The following is a 24,424-nucleotide window of genomic DNA, read 5'->3' as shown; positions in this document are numbered from 1 at the left end:
GAGAGCAGGGCTGCAGGGAGGTCTGTGGAGCAGGAAGGGAAACCTGGCAGCAGCTGCTGTGCCACAGTGAGTGGGCAGCAGAGGGAGGGGAGAGCTGTGCTGCGGGGCTGCAGGGCTGCCCGGCCCCAGAGACTGCAGCATGTCCTGGGCAGGGCTCACCCTGCAGGAGCTGGGTGCCAGCAGGCAAAGGACAAGGGATGAATGGGAGAAGAACAAAGGGAAGGATGAAAGGAAGGACGTGCTGTAGGAAATAAAAGTTAAAAGGGAAAAAGAAAGGCACGGCTGCTCCACTACCTGCTGTCTGCTGCGGTGGGGGATGCGGGCAATCCTCAGAAGCGGCCAGGGCTTCCAGCGCCTGCAGGGTGGACACCAGGGCATCGTCCAGCTCCTGGGCATGGTCCCGCACCGTCCTTGTCTGCACGCTGTCTATCAGCGTGACGGGGATCTCGTCGTACAGGATGCTGCAGAGGTGCCGGCCCTGCTCCTGGCTCTGTGCGGCCGCCCGGCGTTTGGGGTCGTCCTCATCCGAGCTGTTGTCCCGGAAGCCGGGCGGCGGGGCAGCGATGGCGGGGAGCAGAGCCGTGGCCTCATCCTCTTCTTCATCGCTACCAGGAGGGGGGAGCGACATCAGGTCCACCATGTTGTCGTGGGTGCCTCCAGCTTTGCGCGAGGCCAGCCGGCTCCGGAGCTTGGCCTTGCAGGACTCGCAGTAGAAGTGGGCAGCGTCGCCCCGCGGGTGCGTGTCGATGGTGTGTGCCCGGGCACGGCTGGCGTGCCGCTCGTGCTGCAGGCCGTCGGGGTCACGCTCGTTGGCTGCCCCGTCGTAGCCTTGTCCAGAGCTCTTGGATGTGGGGTCAGATTTGGTCCTGGGACGTGTTTCCTCGAAGAAGATCAGGTTTTCATTGATATCCGTCCTGCTCTCTCTCTCCTTCCTCTGCTCTCGCATGTGCAGGTAGCAAAAGCTGACGAGCTCCGGGTCCGAGGCGCGGGCTGCCCGAGGCCTGCCGGGTGGGGGGCTGCCGGTATGGCCCCCCACGAACCCACCCTCCTTCTTTCCAGCATGCCCCGCCGCCGCGGGCCGGGGGAGGTGGTGTGCGTCCATGTAATCTAAAGCCAAACCACAGCAGAGCGTCAGGAGTAGCAGAAGGCAGAGGGGAGATGAAGACAGGAGAGCTGCTGCCCGCCCAGTGGGTTCCATGTGCTCTCTGCCCTCTGTCCTCCATAAACATGGCAGTGATGGAGGCACTGGCCTCCCCACCAAGTGTGGGTTATGAACACAGAGCTGTTGGGTGTGTTTTAGAATGGCTTTTACACAAGTCTGGCCAAGGCTGGTGCAGCTTGATGGATGCAGGAGCAGCTGAGCCTCAGCCAGAAAAAGCCCAGGGCACGCCGAAAGAATGTGCTGCTTCCTGGGGCTCTGCTGCAACCACAAGGCTAGATCACGGCCATTTCATGGAGTTACATATTATGCCGTTTCAGATGGGAAAGTCTCAAACCCTAAAGCTGCTTTTTCCTGTTTTCTTTCCGCAGGGAATCGATCGGTGACATCACAGACCTGCAGCACAGCCCATCGCTGCCCTTTTTTGAACCTCCTTCAGACGCTGCAAGATCTTTGTGTTCCTCCCTCCCCACCTCCCCACACGGCTCTGCCTTAGACAAGCCACAGTGAATTCCTTTAACCTTTCCTGACAGATCTGTTCCCCAAGTGCATCAGCCTGCTCTCAGCTCACAGCTGGGCTCAGTCCAGGCTGGCCAGATGAGCAAACAGCTTCTTTCTGTGCTGTACCAAAGCAAGAGAGAGCAAGCTCCTTTGCAGGGAGGCAGGAGCAGGGCTGCCAAGCACAGCCAGCACCCCAGCCTGGAGCTGCTTCTTCTAGCCACCACTGGGACTCAGAGGGCAATGGGAACAGTACATCTACATGCATGAATGAGGACCTTCGGCCTCACCCTGATGCTTCAGGAAAAAGATGGCAACAAGGAACTACCCTCCCTATTTCTGCATCACATCGGCCTCGCTGAGCTCTCACACTCATCCATTTCTGCAGCGAGCTCAGCAGCAGGCTGCTAAATGTGATGTGGTATTCCTCTGCTCCCTATTGAGCATTTGGCTGTAATGGGCTCCTATCACTCCTCTCTATGCAGCTGAAACACCGCCCCAGCTGGCCAGAGGTGCAACCCCCCCAAGGGGCCTCTGTGTGCAGAGCTGAATTGTGCAGCTGTGCTGAGAGAAGCTGCCAAGGGGGAGCAGGCTCCATCTTAGCAAGTGTGAATTAAATCAAATAAATCCTAATTAAATTCATTATCTCAACAAATTGGACCATTTGTCTCCCCAAACACACATTTGTATTACACTGTTCATCACCTGCAATGCTAGGATTTGAATCAAAACAATCTCACTCTCGTTTATGGCTGTGCTGGTGCTCAAGGAAAGCAGCTGGGTGATAGAATGCAATGCTGCTGCTGGTGGGCACTGTTAGCAGCAGGTTACATGGATCAAGGCAGAGAAGAAAGGAGCACCCATGCAGACCTGCAGTGTGCCAGAGCTCACCAGCACCAGCCTCTCCCAGCTGGATGGAGCTTTTGCTGGCTGCCCACTCCCAAGCAAAGCCAGAACGTGTAAAATCTGTAATCCAGCTGCTTTCTGTGGGAGAGAAAGTCCTGGTAAAGAGCTGGGATAGCGGGGGAAGGAAGGGGCAGGAGGGTGAATTGCCGCAGTGGGGATGGCAGGGGTCTGCATGGCTCTACAGGGAAATGCTGAGAGTGGGATTTAAGTGACAGCGTCCAGAGCCAGCGCGCATTTCTACGCAGGACTGCAGTTCAGCAGGAGGGTTTAATGTTCCTTTGGGAAGATGGATGTGCTCTGCTCCAAGGCAAGAGCACAGAGCAGGGCTTGATGTGGAGCTTCAGATTCTGGCAAAGCCTGCCTGCAGCCTGGGAAATCAAAGCCTGGACAAACCTGATTTATCCCAGTGGGACTTTCTCACCATTCCTGCAGAGATGTGCTAATGACAAGCAGTCCATGCTCCTAGGAGCTCAGTCTGCAGCCAGACCAGGACCAGGACTGCCAGCAGACTTGATTTTCTCAATGCTAACTAGTTCACCTCTCCAAAACGATGCCTGAGTGCCTGGCCTTAGCGTACTGAGTGTATAGGGAGAGGGGGCCAGCACGAAGAGCAGGGACCCCTTGGCTCCATCCTTGTCCTACCATGCTGACACTCCCTTTCATGTTCCTCCAGCCCCCACACAGTGCCACACTGCTGTCAAGAAAAGGGCAGGACCTGCTGTATCTCCTGGCTCAGGTTGTGCTCTGTATCACCAGGCAAAATGTCACTGAGGGCAGACACTGGCTGTTATCACCGTCACTGGAAAGTGGAAAAGCACCTCCTGAATGTTCTGAGACATCCCCCGGGCAAGCTGTGACTGTGGCAGCCTTTGGGCTTCTGCGATGCTCTCCACTTCCCACTGTGTTCCCCAAGCCCCACAGCCTGCTGAGGACCACCCCCAGATGATATAACCTGGGGAGGGAGCGCTCTGATGACAGCAGGTTCATTTGGAAGCACCCTTCACTCCTACCAAAGGGGTTTATGTAGGACACACAGAGCAGAGAGCACGGTGGCAGCTCTTAACAAGAGGCGCAGGTTGAAGGCAAGGAAGGAAGCCATGCTCACATACTCACACCGACATCAGCGCCAGGTCTGTCCCTGGATGTGCTGGGGTTGCTGGAGGTGCCTTCGTGGTTCCTCCTGGTGTGTCCTCCTCTGGTGCCCACTCTGCATCCAGGTGCCCTCCTCACACCTCAGGGCACTGGCTCCGTTCCCCAGGGACCCTGCTAGTTCTCAGCACCTCCCTTGGCTATATCCACCTCCAGGAAACATCCTGGACAGACTGCAGCTCTTGGCATTCAAAGAGGGAGGGCACCTCCTGTCTCCCCACAGATGGCAGTGGGGAGCACTTCCAGCCACCGAGGCCATCTTTTATGTTTCCTTACACCAAATGGAGTAACAGCGTGTAACTCCTGGCTGCCTCCCATTTCAAATCCTTCTTGACAATAACTGCGGGTGGCTGACAGCTGAGATCTGTCCTCAAAGAACAGAGCATCAGTGCCTGGTGGGACACACGACCTGTCTGTGTCCCTGCAGCAGGCTGAGACCACTTCCTGCTGTATGAATTCAGCAGCACAACTGGGTCACCTGGGTCTGCTCTAGGAGCCACCAGAGTGACACTCACATGAGCAGAGATGCTGGAGGAGCCCATCTCTTCCCTGCCCACAGGGAGGGGTGGAGGAGGTGGCAGGGAAGGGGCTCGCATGGAAAGCAGAGGCTGAACCGTACCTGCCTTGATAATCTGAGGTGGTGGGGGCTGGCTGGGCGGCCTGGAGAATATCATCTTCTTGGAGTCCACCAGGAGACGGCAGTAACCTGCGATCAGGCAGGCGAAGTTGGTGGCTTCGGGCCACTCCATCAGCAGCACCAGCGGCTGGAAGGCAAGAGAGGCAGGGAGTGAGAATGGAGGGCTCTCACCGGTGTCATGGGGAGCCAGGAGGGGACAGCAAAGTGCACACCTGTGCTCTGATCACAGAACCACAGAATGGCCCGGGTTAGAAGGATCATGAATCTCCAACCCCCACCATGAATCTCTGGCACCTCCCCACAGTGCTGTGCAGCAGATGAAAGAGCTGCTGTGTGCTCCCTGCAGGCTCCATGGCAGGACCCTGATATACTGTGTGCCAATGCTCTGAGCCCACCCGCAAGCACCAGCATTAACCCCCCAGGCCCTGGGGGTTCTGTGCAGTCTCCAGGTGCCAGAACCCCAGGTTCATTGCAGGCACCACACTGCTCTCCCATACACCAACACATCTGCATCCACTGAGCTGCAGAAGGGGCAAAACTCCATTTCAGGCCCCCCCCCCCCCCCCCCCGGCCTCTGCTTTGAGCCTGTGGATCTTTACTTAAATGTAACCCTTCAGAAAATTCAATTTGTGCCTAGGAGCAGATGGTGTCTGTTTTAGGAGAGCACTGATTTGCACGCCAAAAAAGGTCTTTGCTTTCAAGAGAGTAAAAAACCAAAACAGATGCAATGCCACAATGCTGTGCAGCCGGGCACGAGGCTGCCAGCCCCACAGCACATCCCCATGGGGCAGGAGGAAAGGAGTCCCTACACAGCTGCTGTGTGAAGTGAGGATGAGAAACAAATCGACACGGTGCTGAGCTGTGCCATCACAGAGAGCAAACCTGATGTGACACAAGTCAGAGGGAGGGGAGTGAGGCAGAAGGGAGGAGGCAGCATCCAGCGGTGGGGAGGGGGATGCCAGCTCTGAGCCCAGCTTTGGGCTTGACATAAGTGATGAAAGGTAACCATGTGTTCCAGTTCCGCCATATGAAACCTTCCTTAAAAAAAGTGCTTCCTACCCAGGGCTAAGCCTCCTCAGTTGTTTTCAAGCCATCTGTTGAATGAGGAGACATTTTTCCCCCTCTGTTATGCAGCAGTGTGAGAAATGAGATTGAAGCAAACAGAGCTGAGAGCAGAAGAGGCTGACGTCCTGCACCTGGGGCTTTGCTGGGGCTCCTGTGCCACCCCTTGGGATGTTCCCACAGGGCAGGCTGGGTGCTGGGACCCTGCCCCATCCTACTGAGCCCTTGGGATGAAGGTGGTTCCACACTGCGCTGTGAGCATCCGCGATTCAGAACACCAAGGAGCAGATGCACAGTGGGACACACAAGGAATGGCTCACCCCAGTCCAATAACAGGCCACGAAAAGGAATGTGATTTAAAAAGAAAGCTTCTTCTACCTCTCCATCCGTAACAGCAGCCTGCAATTATTCACGTTCTGATCTTTCACTCACACTCACATTCTGGATTATCCAGTCTTAATGAGCAAAGGGTGTTTTTTGCTCTGAGTTTCCTGCTTGGCAACCAATCTCTCCACAAAGTAAAACAAAACAAATTTATCCTGGATAGCAGGGACAAGTTCTGCATTAGCTTGTTAAGGATATGGCACTTCTCCTATTACGCACTGCCTTTAAATCAGCTTGCAGTGTCCTGAAGGGTACCCTCTGGTTCAGACAAAGGTGAAGGTTTTGTAGAAGAATGCTCAGGTGGAATTTTATGGCCAGGTTTGTGCTGGAGGACCATCACAGCCCTGACGTTCCAATTCATTTACGAGCCGATCTCCACATCCTATAATAACCCTTAAGCTGATGTGTGTTTCCTGCTCATCTCCCCCTTTTATCCACACATTGGGTCTTATGCTGCTTGCCGCCCAAGCAGCACAGGAGAAAGTTGGGATGTGAATTTACATAATTGATGTTCCCTGCTTACCCCGGTGTTGTGCCAGTTTTGTGTTTAATAACACAGCACTGGGGCCTAACGAGACAGCAGTCAATTTCTCACTTGCACATGACCTTCCCTTCCCTCCCCTCTCCCCTTACACGTTATTAACTCAGCTCTATCGATACGGGGCTTGCTGTGATTAGCACCATTATTTCTCATTTGATGATCAATACAGCTGCATGTGCATCACACGAGTGGCTCAGTGCTGCCCTGAGCACCTCTTTTGTAATTGCTTCCCCCAGTGCCTGAGGTTGGTCTGTTTGCTCTTCTTCCTTTTACCAAACAACTCAAGTTTGGCTTTGCAGCCTGTGTGCAGCCATCCCCTGCCTGCAGCTCCCAGCCCCCCCAACTCAGGCTGCTGTGGGTTGCTGAGTGCTCACCATTCAATGGTGCCCAAAGGGCTCCACGTGCAGAAAGCTTCGCGTTCACAGCTCCCCACCCCAGCACTGAGACTAAGGAGATCTCAGCCTCGCGGCTTTCCGGAATGCTTTAACAAAATGAGAACTAATCAGATTAATTTAGCTTTGGGAAGCAGAGCCTTTAGGTCTGGCATCACTCTAAAGCTTCGCTCTTTGCGTGGATGAAATCTGATGGCTCCACTTGCTGTTTGCAGAGAGCAATGGGGTTCCCCTTGGATTTCACACCAGCAAATGCCCAGCCACCCCCACCAGCCCCAGCACTCCCCTTTTTTGGAGGGCAGAGTGGGGCTGTGCAGGAGGGCAGGAGCAGCCCTGCTGTGTGGGAAGCCAGGCAGGCTACAGCTGGACATGCGCGGTGATCTTTTGTCTCTATCGCAGCCTGGAAGCACGCCTGGTGCCCCTGGGATGCTGAAATCAATAGCCAGATTCCAGGCACGGCAGCAGCTGGGGGACACTTCTGAATTAATTTTTCCTTTGTTTTCCTCTGCTGAGCCTTGATCCTGGCTAAACTGGTGGTTGGTCCTGCTGGGAGATGTGAAGCCAATTACCCAACGTGCCCATAATTAAACGGCGTGGGCCAGCAGCCAGACACCACGCAGCTCCAGCTCTGTTCTTGAGGGGTTTGTCCTCACCGGTATCAATCCTGCACTGGCTGGAGCTGTGTGGGCAGGGCTGCGTCCAGCAGCCAGGGACTGGATGTGGGGAGATGGCTCTGATGCCCCCAGCTGTCCCTGTGCCCCATCACAGAAGGGCTGGGAGAAGCGTGGGGAACCGCATGTCCCTGCCTTTCCCATGGAGAGGACTTAGCATCCCAAGAAATGCAATACCCAGCCCACCAAGCCAAGCATTAAGTGCATACAGATCACAGGAGGCCCCCAGTGCCACCACCCTGTCCCCAGCAAATCTACAAGTGCTGGAACCAAGGCTCAAACCCAGCAAGTCTGCACAACAACACTTCCTGGGCCCTGCAGCACAGACCCTGGGGCTTTCCACCTGCACCTCTGCTCCTGCCAGCATCCAGTTCCCCTTTGCCACTCCTTTGCCACCACTGCAGCTGCGAGCAGAGACAGGGAGCAGAGCAGAGACACTGTTGGTCTTTGCATCCATAACAGACTGTCTGAAGCACCGACTAAAGCCCAGGATGGAAAAGCTCCAAAGCAAAGCTATTACTACCCAGTGCATTATTTATAAGACAAACACATTTGCTCCTGAAGTAAACACAAATGGTTTGTGATCTCGAGCTCACTTGTTGCCTGGAAATCTTCTCCAGCTCATTCCTGGGCAGCGGTTCTGGGCTGGGGATGTGGATGAGGGCATTTGGCTGGCAGTGGCTGCGGGCTGCTCCTTGTCCAGGCCCCTTTTTTAACCCATAGGATCAGCAGCACAATGCCAAAACCCAGTAAGCAGCTGTGGTGGATGCAGTACAGACCCTGGCTGTGGGGCCCTGACTCACAGCACAGCCCTCTGACAGCCTGTGGATGGTGGAGGAAACAGATTTATTTGCAGCCCCATGTTTTAGCCAGCGACACGTTCTGTACAATAGAGTAATTGCAGTAAGCACATTAGTGCTTCAAGGTAATGATCTTTTTGCCAACTTTTCTTAGCCCGCCTCATCCATCTCTGTCCCCAGTAGGATTAGCTTATGCTTCATTTCGGAGCAGACATTCTGGCTTTAAAACCCAGCCCTTTGCACAGTGCTGAAATGAAGACAGAGAGCAGCAGGCCGTGCCCTGGTGGGTGCTGCTGAGCCTCACCCACAGCATGCTCTGCCCTGCAGACACAGGCGGGGGGGGTTGGAGGCTGGGGGCAGTCTGCTGTGCTTTCTCAGGGAGATAAAGCATCGTGTGTACGTGCCCATGGGAAAGTGCATGGGAGAGCTGCCATCTCTCAAGTATGAGGTGGAAGGAGGGGACATGGAGAAAGGCTGCTCCTCCTGCAGGCACAGACCCATGTCCCCTCAGTTCTTGCCCCCGTGGCAAAGGCAGGGCCAGGAACCCTTTTTATCTCTGCAATAGGAAAGGGCTCTTTGAGACCCCAGAAATCCCCAAACAGCAGCAACCAACCCTCATTGATGTTCCCGGCCCTTATCCACCACAGCTGTTCCCCATGATGCCCCATTGCCCACCTTGGCATCCAGGATGCTGGTCTCTACCCGGGCCACCCCCTGGTTCTCCCGGAACAGCTGGATCTTGCTGACCTTGCTGAACTCTGACAGCACGGTGGTGAGGTTGGTCTTCAGGTCGATGACGTGGCTGATGCCGTGCCGGGGGCCCACCAGCAGCGTGGTGGCTGGCTGCTTCTCGTCCTGGGTGCATGGAAAGTGAGACAGACAGACAGACAGATGTGAATAAACGCATCCCTGGGCCAGGGCTCGGGGCAGAGCTGGCCCTGAGGGAGCAGCAGCACCAGGACCCCTCCCTGAGCCTCTCTGCAGAGCTGGCAGCAGCACACATAGTGCCAGGGCCATTTCAGATTCAAGCACTGCACCGACTGTCCGTGTGAAATATTCAGGCCTACTGGTGTCACTACAGCAAAGTAAGAGCATGTTACAAATCTGCCTGATCTGACACCGCCACCGAGGGAGGGGAGCAGAGGAGGGAGCAAGGGACTGAATGCATTTAGAGGAGAAGAAAGACTGAAGGCTTGGTCGGAAATAGAGATCTTTCTTGTTCTGCTCTGCTCAGCAAGGATGCTCTATAGGGACCTGGAGGTGAGGAGGAGCAGGGCAGGCTGGCGCAGAAGAGAATAAGGGAATATTCTTTTTACGGCTCAGGTTGCAGTTCATGTGGCTGAATACATGGTTCAGCTCCCAGCCTGGTTCACTCAACAGGCTCAGAGGTACAGCCAGAAAAACCTAGGCACCTCCACCAGTGGCAGCTTTTCCAATGCTCTGCCCTCAAGCAGGGTTGGAGGCATGGCTCCAGCCACTCAACCAACGAGATACAGTGTGGTTGTTAACCAACGTGATACGGTGTGTCCTTATTTCTTAGGAGCTCTGAGGCACAATGGAATAAACATCCCATCAAAGGCTGAAAGAAATCAAAGCTGGGGAAGCAAAGTCAGGGAAACCAGGGAGCAGCTGAGCCTTTGGGTGGGGGTGGGAGGGGAGGATGGCAGAGATGGCACTTACATGGAGTCCCCTGGATGGGAGGTGGAGCGAGAGATGGAGATGGAGAGGTGAGGCAGGCAGCGAGGAGCCTATGCAGGTCCTCTGTTCTCCTGTTTGGCTTGGTGGCTTTCCTCCTGCCATGGAGAAAGTGAGGTGGCTTGGGTGAGGGGTGGGGATGCCTCTGATGGAGATGAAGGAGTGAGGTGACAGTCTGAAGAGCCACCAGGCAGCAGCGGGGCTGGGCTCAAGGGGGTGGTGAGGCTGGATGAGATATTCCCTGCTTGGACAAGCAGGGGATGGGTGGCCTTTGCCAAGGGTCACTCTCATCCCAGTGAGAAACCAGCCTGCCCAGTGCCAGAGTGCCGCGAAGAGCGTCCCAGCCAGATGGTGTGGATGGGGAACTGGAGGGATGTGAGTATGGCACTACTGCAGCTGCACTGAGGTGCCAGCACCTCCCAGCCCAAGCTACCGTACCAGTCCCACGGTGCTGAAGAGGACCCCGGCGAAGGTGGGCAGCTCGTTCAGGATCCTCAGGTACTGCAGCTTTGCCTGGGCAGTGGAGACCTGGCCAAACACATCACACCAGCCATCACCACCAGCTCCATGGCCACATCATCCCCCCACCAGCAACAAGGGCTCACCTTGGTGCCACCAGGCTGGTTCTGGTGGGCTTTGAGCTGCTGGGAGAGCGATTTGCGGAGGCTCTTTTCCTTGACAAGCTGCAGCAGGGAGGGAGGCAGGAAGGGCTCCAGACCCCACTCCTTCCTGTGGGAAGATGAAGGGATAGAGACTCAGGGCTGCTCAGCTGGGGCACCCCAATGCACTGAAGGGACAAGGATGGGGTCCCCCCACATGCCATCTCCCTCCATTTGCACCCAAGGTGCTCTGTATGGACTAAAGGCCACTGGGCAGTTGTGGCAGGGCTGAGCCACGGCTGCAAGGCTGGGGCTGCGCAGCCACAGTGGCTTCTCCTTGCATCTGATGCCAACTGGGAAATCAGCCCGGGTTCCCATGGAGATGCTCCTGGCACGCATCTCCCCCAGCCCTGGCAAGGCAGAGTGTGTGGGCCCTGCGTGCTGCGGAGAGTGGGACTCACTCCACGTTCTTGAGGGAGACCTTCTGGCTGGGCCGCGTGGCCGCCACGGTGATGTAGATGTGGAGGGCAGCCAGCCCCAGCAGCATCTCCGGCTTGGGGTCCATGCCAAAGCGCTCTCTGATCACATCGTTGCGGCTCTGTGGTGAGGAGAAGTGTCCTCAGAGATCCATGGGGATGGGGCACCTGCCACCCTCCACTCATGGGGAAGGAGCATGTTCAGTGTGTTGAGGGGAAGCACCGTGAGGGCATCCCTGTCCTTACCTGGATGTAGAGGTACTCGAAGGCTGCCGGATCCCTGCGCAGCAATTCCACCGGGTCTTTGGGGAAGAAGCTGACACGGAAGAGGCACCTCATGCCGTGGTAGTGTGTCCTCTGCACAACCTAGAGCAGATTGGGCAGTGAGCCCACGGCACAAGCCCTGAGCTCCATCCTTTGGGAGAGGAGCAACACTGTAGGCTGAACCACCCGACATCCTCCAGCTCCCAAGGACTTACATGGGCCAGGGGCTGCTTGTCCTGGAGCAGCAGGAAGCGGTGGCTCTGCTCTGGGCTCGAGTACTCTAGGACCAGGGCAAAGTGCTCGATGTGCCTCAGGGACAGGCGGTCTTGCAACGTCACCATCACGTCCTGCAAATAACACAGATGTGCTTGGGTGAGAAGCTGCAGCTCCCTCCTTGCAGGGGGCTGCAGTATGCATTGCCCCAGGATGGCTGTTGCATGGTGGCAGCCCGCAGGCAGCTGAGTGCCACCATCATGCTTGTGCAAGGAAGCAAAAGGCTGAGAAAAATGGAGAAAATTGGAGAAGGGAGGCATTGATGTGGTGCTGGGGGAAGGCAGGGGGGACCCACCTTCACGGTGGTTCGGCCATCGAACGTGAAGGACTTGATCTGCCCGTTCTCCAGGAAAACCTTCAGCACATTGGGAATGAGGAGGAGAGCTTCCTTCTTCAACATGTCCTGGAGGCAGGGGAGCGGTAGGAGGCAGAGGGAACGACTGTCAGTGATGAAGCAATGACGCCATTCTCTGCTTCCCTGAGTTTCCATGCTCAGAGGCGCATTTCCCTTGAAAGCCCATTGTCTCTGTGGAGTGTTTAGCAGCACAGAGCTCGAGTGATTCAGCACTGCCTGATGGAGTCACCTGCCTGCTGCCAGCAGCAGCAGATACCCAGTGCTATGTTGGCCAGGCACGTCCCAGCGGATGCCAGAGCTGCCCGGCAGGAGGGAGTGCTGGGGGAGCTCAGGGCCAACCCCCCCCTTCCCCACCCTCTTTTCCAGCCCTCACCCCTGCACAAGCACAGGCAGAAATGCTCTGGCCAGCTCACCCCTCAAGGGAGCTCCTTCAAAGCCTTTTGCCCTGGGCTTGGAGACACAACCCTTCCTTGGGTAGGTGTTGGCACTGCCCAGTGCCACCAATGGGTGCCCAGGGGACCTCAAATGGGAGCAGCTTTCTGGGGTAGCCTCTGGGGCTTCATCACAGAGGAGGGGGAGAACAGCAGGCAGCACTTACTGGGTCTGTCTCGCCGACCGTCACCTGCTCTGAAAAGCGGACCTTTGCTGGGTTGGACCTCAGCTTTGCTTTCTTGGCTGCACTGATGAAAGCAGATTTGGGGGACTGGAAAGAGAGTGACATGGTAAATGGGTGTAAATGGTCCCTGCTCCCCTAATGGGCTCATGGGGCCCCCACTGCCCATTCTCACCTGGTGGGTGTGCAGGACCGTGAGGATGATGAAGTCTTTGGCCTTCCTGTGACAGAAAGGAGAAGTGAAGGAGGATGGCTTTGCTCAACATTCGGCCATGGCGAGCGCTCAGCCCTCCCGGGGAGGACGATGGACAAGGTGCTGCCCTCACCTGACGAGCTCGATGAACCTCTCTCTGGGGGCTTCGCTCACATCCTCATCATTGATGGCCAAAATCTGGTCTCCTGGCAGCAGTTTGTCCTCAGAGGGGCCACCTGCCGGGAGAGAAGGTCAGCACTGGTCTGGCCAGGGGTGGGCTATTGCTAGCCGGAAAGGGGGAGGTCCCAACCACCTGCAGAGTGTTTACCCCCGTACATGGCCATGAAGAGACTCTACAGACCCACAAGAGGGGGCAGGAGCATGGGAAGGGGGCACTTCCCACACACCCTACCTGCTGCCACCGAGCGCACCACCACGGGCCTCTCACTGCCAGCCACGAAGCCGAATCCGTAGCGGGGATGGCGCTGGACTGTCACCTGTCGGAGCGTGTCCGAAGGCAGCTGCCCACATTCCATATCATCGCCGCACTCCTCCGGCATCACATGGCTGCAGAGCACAGGGGAGGGGGCAGGATGTAACACACACCTGCTGTCCCTCCTCACCCCGAGCCCCTCACCACCCAGAGGATCCTACCAATGGCAGCTCGGTGGGTGGCACCCTGAAGGCCAATTACATCAACCTGCCCCATCCCGGTATCTCATCCCAGCAACTCTTTCTGTCCCTAATCTCAGATGCCCTCATACAGACCCTTGCAACCATTTGTTCAGGTGGAATCTAATCCTAATACATCAGGATTAGGGCAGGTTCAGCCCTGGTTTCTCACAGAACCAGGTCTCCATCACCAGCCCTCCTCCAGCAGCGAGCAGGGAGCAGAGCTGGCATGGGGCAGAAAACCAAAGAGATAAGCATGCTGCCGCGTCTGTGCTGCTTGCTGCTCGCTCCTGTCCAGACTATTTAGCCTGCTTAAAAAAAGATCCTTCCCAGTCCTTTTTGGCAACACGTCAATTGTTCCATCTCTTATCAGTTTAGGGTTTGACGCATCACCCGTCTAATCCAATCTGTCTGCATTTCTGACAGCCCCCTCCTGCCGCCAGTGCTGAGTGTGGTACTAGGGGGCACAGAGGAGCACCAGGGCACACGCGGGTGGCCGAGCACCCCGAGAGGCTTTGAGGGAGCAGCCAAGGCTCCATCCTGGGGTAGGAATTGCAGAGAGGACACGGAGCCCCTGCGGGAGGTCCCAATGGGATGCAGCATCCCAGCTCCCCTGCTGCGGGCTCTTCGCTGCCTCGTTAACTGCTCTGCCGTTCCCCACGAGCATTTCAAAAGAGGAAAAAAAAAAAAAAACCAAAAAAAACACAACAAAACAACAACCAATAATTGTGTGAATCGCACAATTCCGCCAATTTTCTTAAATGGACGTTATCCAAAGCCATTGTCTGCTACTGAAAAGACGGCTGAACCTAACGCCGCAGCTCCCGCACGCCTGGCAGAACCAGGGAGGGCGCCTGCTGTTTGCAGGGAGGGAGCAGGCTGCAGGAGACAGCTGAGCCGCCGAGCTGCTGGGCTGAGCAAAGCCCTCCCTGTGCTGCCACAAACCTCCCCCAGCAGCACCCAGCCTCACCCTAATGACCCCCAGAAGCACGAGGGCCTGAGGACGATGATACAACAGTGGGCTGGAAACACTGGGATGCTCAGCACAACTGGAAACTGAGGCAGGGCTGTGCAAAGTCATAGGCAGGTCCTGCAGCCACAGCTGTGCTGCTAAAGCTGCTGGGTCCCCAGATCGATCGCTGTCTGGCTGCAAAGTGGGCACTCTGCATCACCCCATGGGCGCAGTGCCCACACCAGCCCAGTGGTGCCTGCAGCTCCCAGAGGAACAGCCACCGAATTACCATCAGAAAAAGGTGAGCAGGGAAATCTCTGCAGCTTAAAAGGACAAAAAGAGAAAAGCGCGTCTCATTCCAGCCGTAACCGGGTCTGCCATTCAGTGCTCGAGGACAGAGGGGAATAAAGCTCTGATACTGACAATAAAACTCCTTTCCCAAGCTCTTAAGCTGCTCCTCTCCTGATAAGACTTTGATGCCGCAGAAGCATTACCAGGAAATTAAATAAAAGAGGACCGGTGCCCTTGTGAGCACGACTTACCCACCCAGGCAGAGCAGCAGCATGCCTGCCAGTGGGCACAACATGCCTGTCCAGGACCCCAGCACTAAGCACCCTTCCCATGCTGGGCTGAGGGCACAGCACTTGCCCTACACCACAGTGGTTGCCTTTGGCTGCCAACATACCTGCCAGCACCGCTTATTTTCCCCACAGATACAGACAGAGGCGATGTGTGCATTTCTCATTTCCTACTACTATAAATCTCTGCTCCCTCCAAGGACTTTCTGCCTCTGCTTTTAGTGCTTACCAGCAGGACAAGGCACCAGAACAAAGCAGTGCCTGGTCCAAAGCAGGAGCAAATCTCTGCATCTGCACTTGCATCGCATGCCCACAGGATGAAAACTGCATGCCATGTGGAAAACACACCCTGCAGCTCCAGGAACAGTTCCTACTCACCACTACTGAGGAAAAACAACCAACAGAGCTCTTAAAACAGGCTGGGAGCACTCAGATAGATGTTCACACCAATTTGGTTCAAGTATTCTTGTGGAAGGTTAAATTAAACAAATGCTGAAGTGTTTGGCTGGCTCCAGCCCAATGCGCAGAGCAGGGGAGCAGTTCCCCCTCCCATGCCTGCTGTGCTCTGCTGGCAGATCCCTCTTGTCCCAGCTGGAGGGGGCAGAAGCATCATGGCACATAGCTGGGTAGGGCAGCAAGAAAAAGGTGGGAGGGAGAGGTTCCAAGCCCCTCACTAGTGGCTGGGTGGGTGTACGCTGCACAGACGGAGCTCCAGGCCTGGATGCCAGCTCTCCTCCCCCTTCCTGTGCTGCCACAAACACCCGAGAACAAACAGAGCCTTTGGATTCCCGTCCCTCCTGCTGCACAGCTCTGCCTGGCTCCTCCATCTGCTGGGCTGCAGTTGGTGAACGGCTTGTGAGGCATGTGGGATCCTGAGCGTGTGTGGAAGAGGCAGGAAATGCCATGGAATGGGCCAAGAGCTGTTTTACGGGGAGCATATGGCAGCTCCAGCCCTGGTCTCCAAACCAGGGGGAGCCCACAGAACTCCTGCAGCCGGGGACCAGCAGTGGGACAGGCAGGGCTGGACAGGGACAGCTAAAGGGACTGGACGGGGACAGCAGTGACCCAGGCTTCACATCTGAGTCATACAAGGACCCTACGTGTGGCCCTGCCAAATGTGGCTGTAAGTAAGGAAGCAACAGACGTAGCTATCTGCTGCTCAGCCTGCAGCTTTGTAAATGGTACTGGCATCTGGGCAAGAGGCAGAGGGCAGGAGGAGCTCTGCCATGTAGGAGCTGCAGGAGTTGAGACAGCACTGAGGGTGGCAGAGGGGGAAAGGAGATGGGTTCAGACTCCTCACACGCCCCCCAGAATGGAGGTTTTGCCTGCAGCTGCCTGGGTGCAGAAGGGAAATGGGGAGAGGAGCCATTCCCAGAGAAACAGTGGCAATTAACACAAAATACAGCCAACAGAGATGGCTGCACCCAACCTCCGGAAAGGCACAGGTCAATAGAAAAAACAACTTCTGCACAGGGAGAGGCTGCACCAACATGAAGCCCTGTGAAGTCCTTTGAAAATATACAGAAGCATTACTGACAATGAGGAGAGCAGCCTCCATGGCACCTTGCAAAGGCAGATGCTCACAGACAGCATTTTCTCCCTCTATGTGAAAGGCTAGGAGAGGAGATGCAGAAAGGGGGGAAAGAAAGGAGGCTGTAAAGCCAGGCTGAGCCCAGGCAGGGAGCCAGCGCTGCTCAGGAATGTGAGGGCATCAGCACAATAAGGTTTATAACATGCAAAAGGAAGGGCTTTGCCACCCAGCCTGGAACTCACAGCTGTGAGATGCTGGGGGGAGGAGAGGGGGACTGTCAATTCAAGTGGGTGTGAAAAGCAATTTCCAGCAACTAAAGCCCTGAGGTTCAACATCTGCTTCTGGAGCTGCCGCACTTACTATGTGCCAAAACCTGGGGGGATTTTCCAGCAGGATGAGCCAGCAGGGATGACCCCCTCCCCATGCCTACACATCAGGCCTGCACCCACCTGCGCGTGTCTGGCCGCTGCCGTGGTGTCCCCAAGGTACATGCGAGCGTGGCAGGGATGTGACCCCACGTGCACCAGTCCCAGAGCCTTCACCAGGCAGCTGTGCCCCAAGGGCAGGTGCTGGCTGGTGGCACCGCGGGGCAGATGGACCCTGCAAGGGCAAAGAACACGTGTGTGAGATGGAGATGCGTAGGGACAAGCTGGCATCCTGTGCCACCTGCCTGAGTGCCTCCCATAGGCATCAAAGTGCCTCATCACCGTGTGGGGTTTCCACACTGAAGCAGACCTTGTTTTCCTATATACTTAAATTGCTTTAATCTGGGGGCTCCCAACATCTTCTCCTCCCATTCTCCTTAGGATTTTTGGCTGTTTAAGAGCTTTTGTTCTCCTCAGCCTCAGACATACAGAAGCACCTTGCTGAGAAGAGGATCAAAGCAAAATCTTTCTGAAACACTATCAGGAGGCAGGGGAGCTGCTACCACAAGGCTGCCAGCAAAACCCTGCCAGTATTTAAAAAGAGATTATGAACAGGAGGGGAATAAACTTTTCACAAGGGTAGATGGTGATAGGACGAGGGGGAATGGTTTTAAGCTGAAGGAGGGAAGGTTCAGATTGGATATCAGGGGGAAATTCTTCACAGAGAGAGTAGTGAGGTGCTGGAACAGCTGCCCAGAGAGACTGTGGACGCCCCATCCCTGGGGGTGTTCAAGACCAGGATGGATGGGGCCCTTGGCAGCCTGGTCTGGTTTTAAATGGGGAGGTTGGCGGCCCTGCCTGTGGCAGGGGGGTTGGAACTTGATCCTTGAGGGCCCTTCCAGCCCAAGCCATTCTGTGATTCAGTGAAAACCCATTGAGCAGATCCCAGCTGGCTGTGTGGGGCCGGCCTGTCCTGACTGGGGCTGAGATGCTGCATTGGCCCCAGGGACAAAAGCAGCGCTCCTCCCTACCAGGCAATGTACCACCCTCGCCATCCTCACTGATACCCCAGTTTCCAGGCTCCCACCTACAGACTGGTTGCCCAAAGGGTACCCCACACATCCCCTTGTTGTGGCATTGGTTTTCCTTGTCCCTTTCCCCCCAGGTCTCGCCCACTCACAAGTTGGTGTGGATGCGCAGCGCTTGGTGCTCCAGGGGCTGCAGCGGTCTGCGGGAGGCTCAGATGTGGCACCTCTCTTGGTGGCTCAGGCAACAGTGTCTGCAAAGAGGGGAAATGGCCCTGTGTCACCAGCAGTGCTGCTGGCAGCCAGCTCCAAGCAGTGGTGACCAGACCTGTGAGCTGCCAGCCATGTGCAGGTGCCTGAGACATTCAGAAGGACAACTTAAAACAAGCTTTTAAGGGTAGGTTTTGTTCCCTTCCAAAGACAGAAGGGAGAAGTTGGTTTCCAGCCCTGCCACTGTGAGTGTGAGCATGGCATTTTCTCGTCCCCTCCATGATCCTCCACTGGTGGCAGTGCAGGAGCACCCCAGGGTGCTAAAGGCTCAGAGGCATTTTTCTCTCTGCGATGACTGTGGGAACACAGCAAACAGGAAACACCGGGCTAAAAACGAACACAAGGGGATTAATCAGAGATAAGAAGCAATGAAATAGAATTTGCATTACTTTTCTCCTTCACTCCCTCAGCTAGGTAACGTGCTTATGTGAGACACAGCGCTGTGCAGTTAACGCCAATTTCAACCTCGTTGACCTTCTTGTTGTACAGAGTTGGCTTTCTGGAGTGGTTACAAACAAACAGCTCTGCCATGGTGTGGAGCAAGGCAGCCTGCCCCACACAGGGCACCGTCAGGGTACATCAGCACCATTTTCCCCCTCTTCTCCTCATTTTCCTCCCCCACACATGCCTGGATGTGAGGCAAACGACCCGCAGAGGAGCTGGCCTGGAGAAGGATTTGCAGGAGGATCAATTTATGACTGCATATGAAGTCCGGGGGGGGTTAAATAAAGGACGGAGAGTTATGGATCACTTCTATCCCATTATCGAGAGGGCACAATCTGTCTGACCGGGAAGATTCAGAAGGCTGTCAGCCTGTCTCTCCTGGCATGGCAGAAAGCAGCTTGAAAATCCAATCACCCACTTTCCTTCAGGCCTTCCTGAATCCCAGGACTTTCACTCGGGATTTACAGAGAGCAATTTGCTCAGCTGACAGCTTGCCAGGGCTTTGGAGGACCATTGTTTCCCTCTGGCACGGCACAGCACAGAGAGGGGAGGGCTGCAGGATGAGCACTGTCCCCATCCCCATGTCAATGTGGGGCTGAATGCAGAAGCCCCTGGGATAGGATCCACCTCTCTGCCTCTGCCAACACCATCCCTTGAAAGGAGAATCTGCTCCTTGCAGAGCCAGCCTTGCTCCTTGCAGGGATGAACAGCAGACACTGCTGAGTGTCCCATCCTGGAGTAGGGCTGAGGGGACACCACCATGAGCAATGCCAAGCTGACGGGTGACTGTCATCAGCCCCAGCCAGCACTACAGTGACAATCACAGCACATGAGCTCCCTGCCTGCCCTTGCTGGGAGCCCTTCTGATGCTCCAAGCCTCAGTAAAACCCTTGAGCTGATAGGAGATAAAGGCAACATCACCAAAAAGCGCTAAAAGAGGGAAGGGGCGGGGGGAGCTTTGAGCACGACGCATTCTGCCTGGGGCTGCCGGCGTTCCTAGCAGAGAGGCTTACCATAGACTTGCTTATAATCTCTTTACAACCTGCAATGAAGCCGTCCCTGGAGCAAGCTCACTAACACGGCGTACGTCCCAGGTAGCCAGCTCTATATTTAGAGTCACGGTCACCCACGCACACTGTGTTCCACACGTGGTGTGTACAAACGTTGCACCGAAACACAGCCTCGGGAGACGGCGTCTCTCTGTTTGTCAATGGGAGGCAAGCACAGCTCACCAGCAGCATGGCTCCTCACCCACCTGTCACCTGGAGGTGGGAACAACATGGGCACATGGAGCTGCTCCTGCAGTGGCATGTATGCCCACGGTCCCCAAGGGATGAAGGAAGACGTGGTCCCCCAGGGGGATGAAAGCATCCAGGGTACCCTGAGGGATGCACACACACGTGGTCCTCCAGGGGGACGCAGGGGCATATGGTCCCCCAATGGGATGCAAGGCTCCATGAGATGCAGGCACATCCAGTCTGTGTGTGGGACACGTGCCTGTGGTGCCCATGAGATGCAGGCACAGTCCCCTGTGGGACACACACGGCCCTTTCCCAACACAGCTGCTCTCTATCACACAATACATCCGCTCTGACACCTGGCAAGACAAGTGCAGGAGTGGGAAATACAGCCTTGCTTCCAAACCCACAGCAACCCCCAGGAGCCTCCAGGCACCCAGAGGCCATCACCAGCCTGCAGCACACATCCCTGACCCAGCAACCAGAAAGAGCCATGACTTATAGCAGGGCTGTGCTGCTCTGCTGGCCGCCATGCAGCTCCATCCCCACCCATAGATCCTAAGAGAGATGGCAGCGTGGCTCCTGCAATGCTTGCAGCTCCGTTGTGGCAGATCACAGCCTTCCTGCTGCATGGGGATCTGGTGACGCTCTGCGTTCCTGCAGACGCTGTAGCAATTAGCTTGATCAGCCCATGCAAATCAGCTGCTATTTGAAACCAGCCGTATTTAACCTGACACTCACGGGATCTGCCTCGCCAAGTTTTCACACAGATCAATCTCTGTGCTTTCAGGTGTGAGAGGCGATGGGGAGCGGGTCCCCCCCCCCCATGCACACATTCCTTGGCTGTGTCAGGGGACAGCGGCTGCTGCAGGTGGTGACAATTCCTCAATGTCGCAGCTACTGAGCGAGGTGACGTACATTCCAGAAACAAAGGGGCTCGGGCTCTGAAAAACCATCTCCTGTGGCAATGGATTATGTAATTAGATCATTCCAGTTATTTAGACGAGCGTTTGGAGAGCTGAATTTACACGATTTAGCCTCTGGTATCACCCAGTTCAGAAGGAGAGCCCCTCCGAGGCAGCCCGGTTTGAATATGCAAATCCACCATGCACAAGAACATTCATTTTGTAAAATGCGAGCCCTAAAAGCAATGCCAGCTTTCATCCATTTCTGGCTGACGTTTCGTTTAATAGGCGATTAATTTGCCCCAGCATCCCCAGCAGTGTTAACAACTGCCTCTTCGACCTCCCGTAATGCAGCGCCAGCACCTTCCCCCCTGTGGGACTGAACCCAAGTCCTCCTTATCCATCCTGTAGCTAACGAGCTCCCTGGGGCAGGGACTGTCCCAATGGCCGTGCCCTGGAGCAGGCTGCTGGCCCTACCAGCAGTGACCAGCCTGCTCCAGCTGTGTCCCCAGTACTGGCACCAGGAACAGTTCCCTATGGCATGCAAGGGACAGCCAGGTCCTCCAGCACACACCAATAACCCCAAACAGATGGATGACCCCCACACTTCAACCCCTGGGCCCGATCCTTCCAAGGAACAGTATGAGAAATGCCTGAATGCTCCTCAAAGAGGACAGGGGCATCTGAGCACCCAGGAGAGGCTGGCTGAAGGGAGAGGATGCCCCAGGGGAGCCCAGCCCGCGCCACTCTCCCCTCCATCCACTCCTCTCGCCTCGGTTTTTTTCCCTTCTTCTCTCCAATTCATCTTTTTGACATGTTCAATGATGCTCCCGCAGACTGCAAACAATAGAGACAGAGTTTCAGCCAAGGCAATTTCGGAGCTGATTCAAAGCTCAAATCACCTAGGCACGGAGCAGCCAAGGGCAGACAGCTCAGTGAGGGGGGGAGCAGTGAGATGCCCCATACCCCCTGCACAGAGAGGAGATCAGAGCCTCCAGCCCTCCCCTGCTTGCCACATGATGTTCTCCAGACCCTGCTGGCACTGTTTCCCCCCTGTGCAGCCCCCTGTCCCACTGGGTGCTGCGGTGCAGCGGTCTCTCATATCTGCAGCTCTAAGTCACTGCCCGCCAGCTCTGTGCTCTGCATACCAAGCACCAGCTTTTGCTTCCCCGACCTTCCAGCCCTGAGGAGCAACCAGAGCCTTCCAGGCAAAGATTTTCATCTTTTCCCCCACAGACACTACGTGAAACAACCGGGACGGATGGGCAGACAGGTGGGGAGAGGCGGGTGATGAACGGATTTCTGCTGAGCGAATATATCATATCCGAAACTCCTAACAACAGGCACAATCCTCAGCATGACTCAGCCTGGGCACACGTGCTGCTTCCCCTCCCCACATCCTCAAGGCTCAGCCACCACCCCAGGAGGAGCAGGCAATGGCTGCTACCTCGCTGCCCACCCAGTGGGCAGGTAGAGCCGAGGTGCTGTGTGCCAAAGCACAGCACACATGGAGCGGGGCTTGGAGCTGTGCAGGAGGAGCAGTGCATGCTGACACCTCGCTTGCCTCGTGGAAGCAGCTGTCAGAGCCCGTCTCGTTCCAGCTCCCTGCTCCGGTAATGTTGCTTACTGTTTGCAGGGCTGCTTTGTGTCTATTTGGAGCTGATGGGGTTTGAGCAGTGGGAGCTTGATGCCAGAGGAAAGCAGAGCCCAGCTGGGCAGAGCAGCGGGAAGCGTGGCACCAGTGACCCCTCACGTGCCCATCTCCTGCTGGGGGCTTTGCTCACATGCCCATCCTGTACCCCAGCCAGCTGATCTCTCTCAACAATGCAGACACAGGGCTGAGCATCACCATGAGAGGACACCCTCAAACCCACAGCCCTTCCTGCCCCTGGGAATGAGGTACCCACGCTGCCTGTTTACAATACACACTGCGGTGCGGGCGCCAGTGACTGACAGCTCTGATGATGGCACATCAGCTCTGGCTGTCCCAGGAGGACCCATCAAGCTGTCACACAGCATTAGCTGTAACATGGCCCTGTATGAAGCGCTGCAACCTGCACCACAGAGCCGCCCTGTGCCCTGGGATGTCCCCATTCCCATCACGATGTCTGCTGCCACTTATGCCCCCAAGCCCTGCAGCATGAAGTACACGGATCTGCTTGCAGCACCACTAATGCAATTTCACTGAGGGCAATTGAAGCCAGCCCATTTTGCTGCACACCGCTGGAGGCTGCAGTGGCAGTGCCTTGGAGGGGTGGTGGTGAGGCACAGCACAGCACGGCAGCTCCCCAGAGCGTGGTGCCCATCTGCAGCGCCCATGTAAGCACTGGGGAACAACACAGAGCTGTGCCTCGCTCCTCATCTGCAAGCAAAACCGCTGCTGGGGTGACACAGCTGTCACCTCGGTGCTTTTGGTGAATGACAATTCACGCCTGCTCACAGAAACATATCAGATGTCTTTGTATGTCCTGAGCTGTATGCAGGAGGAAAGCATGACGTGTGGCCTCGGGGACTCACCGCCCCTCTGCCTGCCTGCTCACATCAGTGAGGTTAAACACTGCTGGCTGCGTGGGCACCTGCTGGGCCAGGGCCAGCACAGGGACAGCTACAGCCCTGTGAGACCGTGCACAGCTCTGCCTGATGCTCTCAATTTGACCGAAAGCACCAAAATCACCCTCACAGACTCAGACCCATGGAGGTGCCGGTACACAAGAGTAGCCATGGGCACAGCAATATATGTGCAAAGCCCCTCCTGCTTCTCACCCCACTGCCCAGATCAAAATCCTTCTGCTAGCCTGAAGAAAACAAAACAAAACAAAAAGAAGAAATCAAAACAAGAAGAAAAAATGGAGCGCTCTCTGCAGATGAGCCAGTTGGTCCTTAATGCATCCTGGCTGTCAGCAGAGTGTTGTCACAGGGAGATGGGAGCTGTGAATCACGTCACAGCGTGAGGACTAGGACTGGATGTGTCTTGGGGGGCTGAGGGGCTCTTGAGCTGGTTGCCAAGGTGGGGAAGGGTAGGAAGGGAGGTGGCACCCCTCTGCTGCAGTCAGAGCATCCTCCACCATGCCACACTGGGACAGGAGCCATGGGTCACAGCTGACTGCAGGTGGAACAGACTGGTGCCTGGGAGGACAGACAGCTCATCTGAGTCACGTGATATCGTTCTTCCACTTGCCACAAAGCCAATTCTCCTCCTTGTAATTAATAAGGAGGAGAAACAGTACTCTCCAACTTGGAGCATCTGCAAATCCTGGTCCTACTGATTCCACTGCCTGGCCACCCACAGCGTGGCTGGCTGCTGTGAGAGGGTTTGGCTTTGTACAGCATGATGTTGGGTCAGGGGGTACCTGAGGCTATGGGCAGTGTGAGAGGTTGAGGTCTAGGGGTAGAGGACACAACATTACTGACAGAGATGCTCCCACATCTCCTCAGAGCTGTGCCTGGGGCCACCTCTTACTCCCTGTGCTGGACTGGGAGAAGGATCAGAACCCTTGCAGTCATGAGCAGGGCTGTGCAACCAAACTATGCATGGATAGCAAGACACGAAGCCCATGGTGTTACTCAGTGCCTCCTTGGGAAGCAGCCTATGCTGGAACTTAAGTAGCAAACCGCATTTTTCTTAACAGCAGGGCCAGCAGAGGCACCTGAGCCACAAAAGGCAATTCCATCAGCATCCCCTGTAAACATACGTCAGGTGAAGGAGCTAGTAATGAAGTGCTGCCGTCCCAAACAGACCGCTGAGACAGACTGGATGCCAGCACAACACCTCCTAAC

The 24,424-nt window shown here is 55.9% G+C and overlaps 1 protein-coding gene across 6 annotated transcripts in view; it reads right to left on the bottom strand.

The window, feature by feature from the left end:
* The window catches only part of FRMPD3 (FERM and PDZ domain containing 3), a 44,247-nt gene that overhangs the window by 5,170 nt on the left and 14,653 nt on the right, over positions 1–24,424 (bottom strand). For 4 of the 6 annotated variants that reach the window (XM_085545969.1, XM_085545967.1, XM_085545968.1 and 1 more), the window contains exons 2-16: positions 17,946–18,044; positions 16,850–17,000; positions 13,080–13,234; positions 12,801–12,903; positions 12,650–12,695; positions 12,460–12,564; positions 11,802–11,909; positions 11,449–11,580; positions 11,216–11,335; positions 10,955–11,091; positions 10,500–10,623; positions 10,333–10,422; positions 8,875–9,054; positions 4,332–4,476; positions 295–1,107 (exon numbers count right to left, since the gene is read on the bottom strand). In XM_085545969.1, coding sequence (XP_085402095.1) covers positions 295–1,107; positions 4,332–4,476; positions 8,875–9,054; positions 10,333–10,422; positions 10,500–10,623; positions 10,955–11,091; positions 11,216–11,335; positions 11,449–11,580; positions 11,802–11,909; positions 12,460–12,564; positions 12,650–12,695; positions 12,801–12,903; positions 13,080–13,227 — 2,251 coding nt within the window. In that variant the 5' untranslated portion in view covers positions 13,228–13,234; positions 16,850–17,000; positions 17,946–18,044. The other 2 variants (XM_015860107.3, XM_085545970.1) reach the window with 2 other exon arrangements.

The sequence above is a fragment of the Coturnix japonica genome, chromosome 4, assembly GCF_054131305.1.
Source record: "Coturnix japonica strain WE chromosome 4, WE-NBRP24, whole genome shotgun sequence".
NCBI lineage: Eukaryota > Metazoa > Chordata > Aves > Galliformes > Phasianidae > Coturnix > Coturnix japonica.
This window is presented reverse-complemented; position numbering and strand designations above follow the sequence as displayed.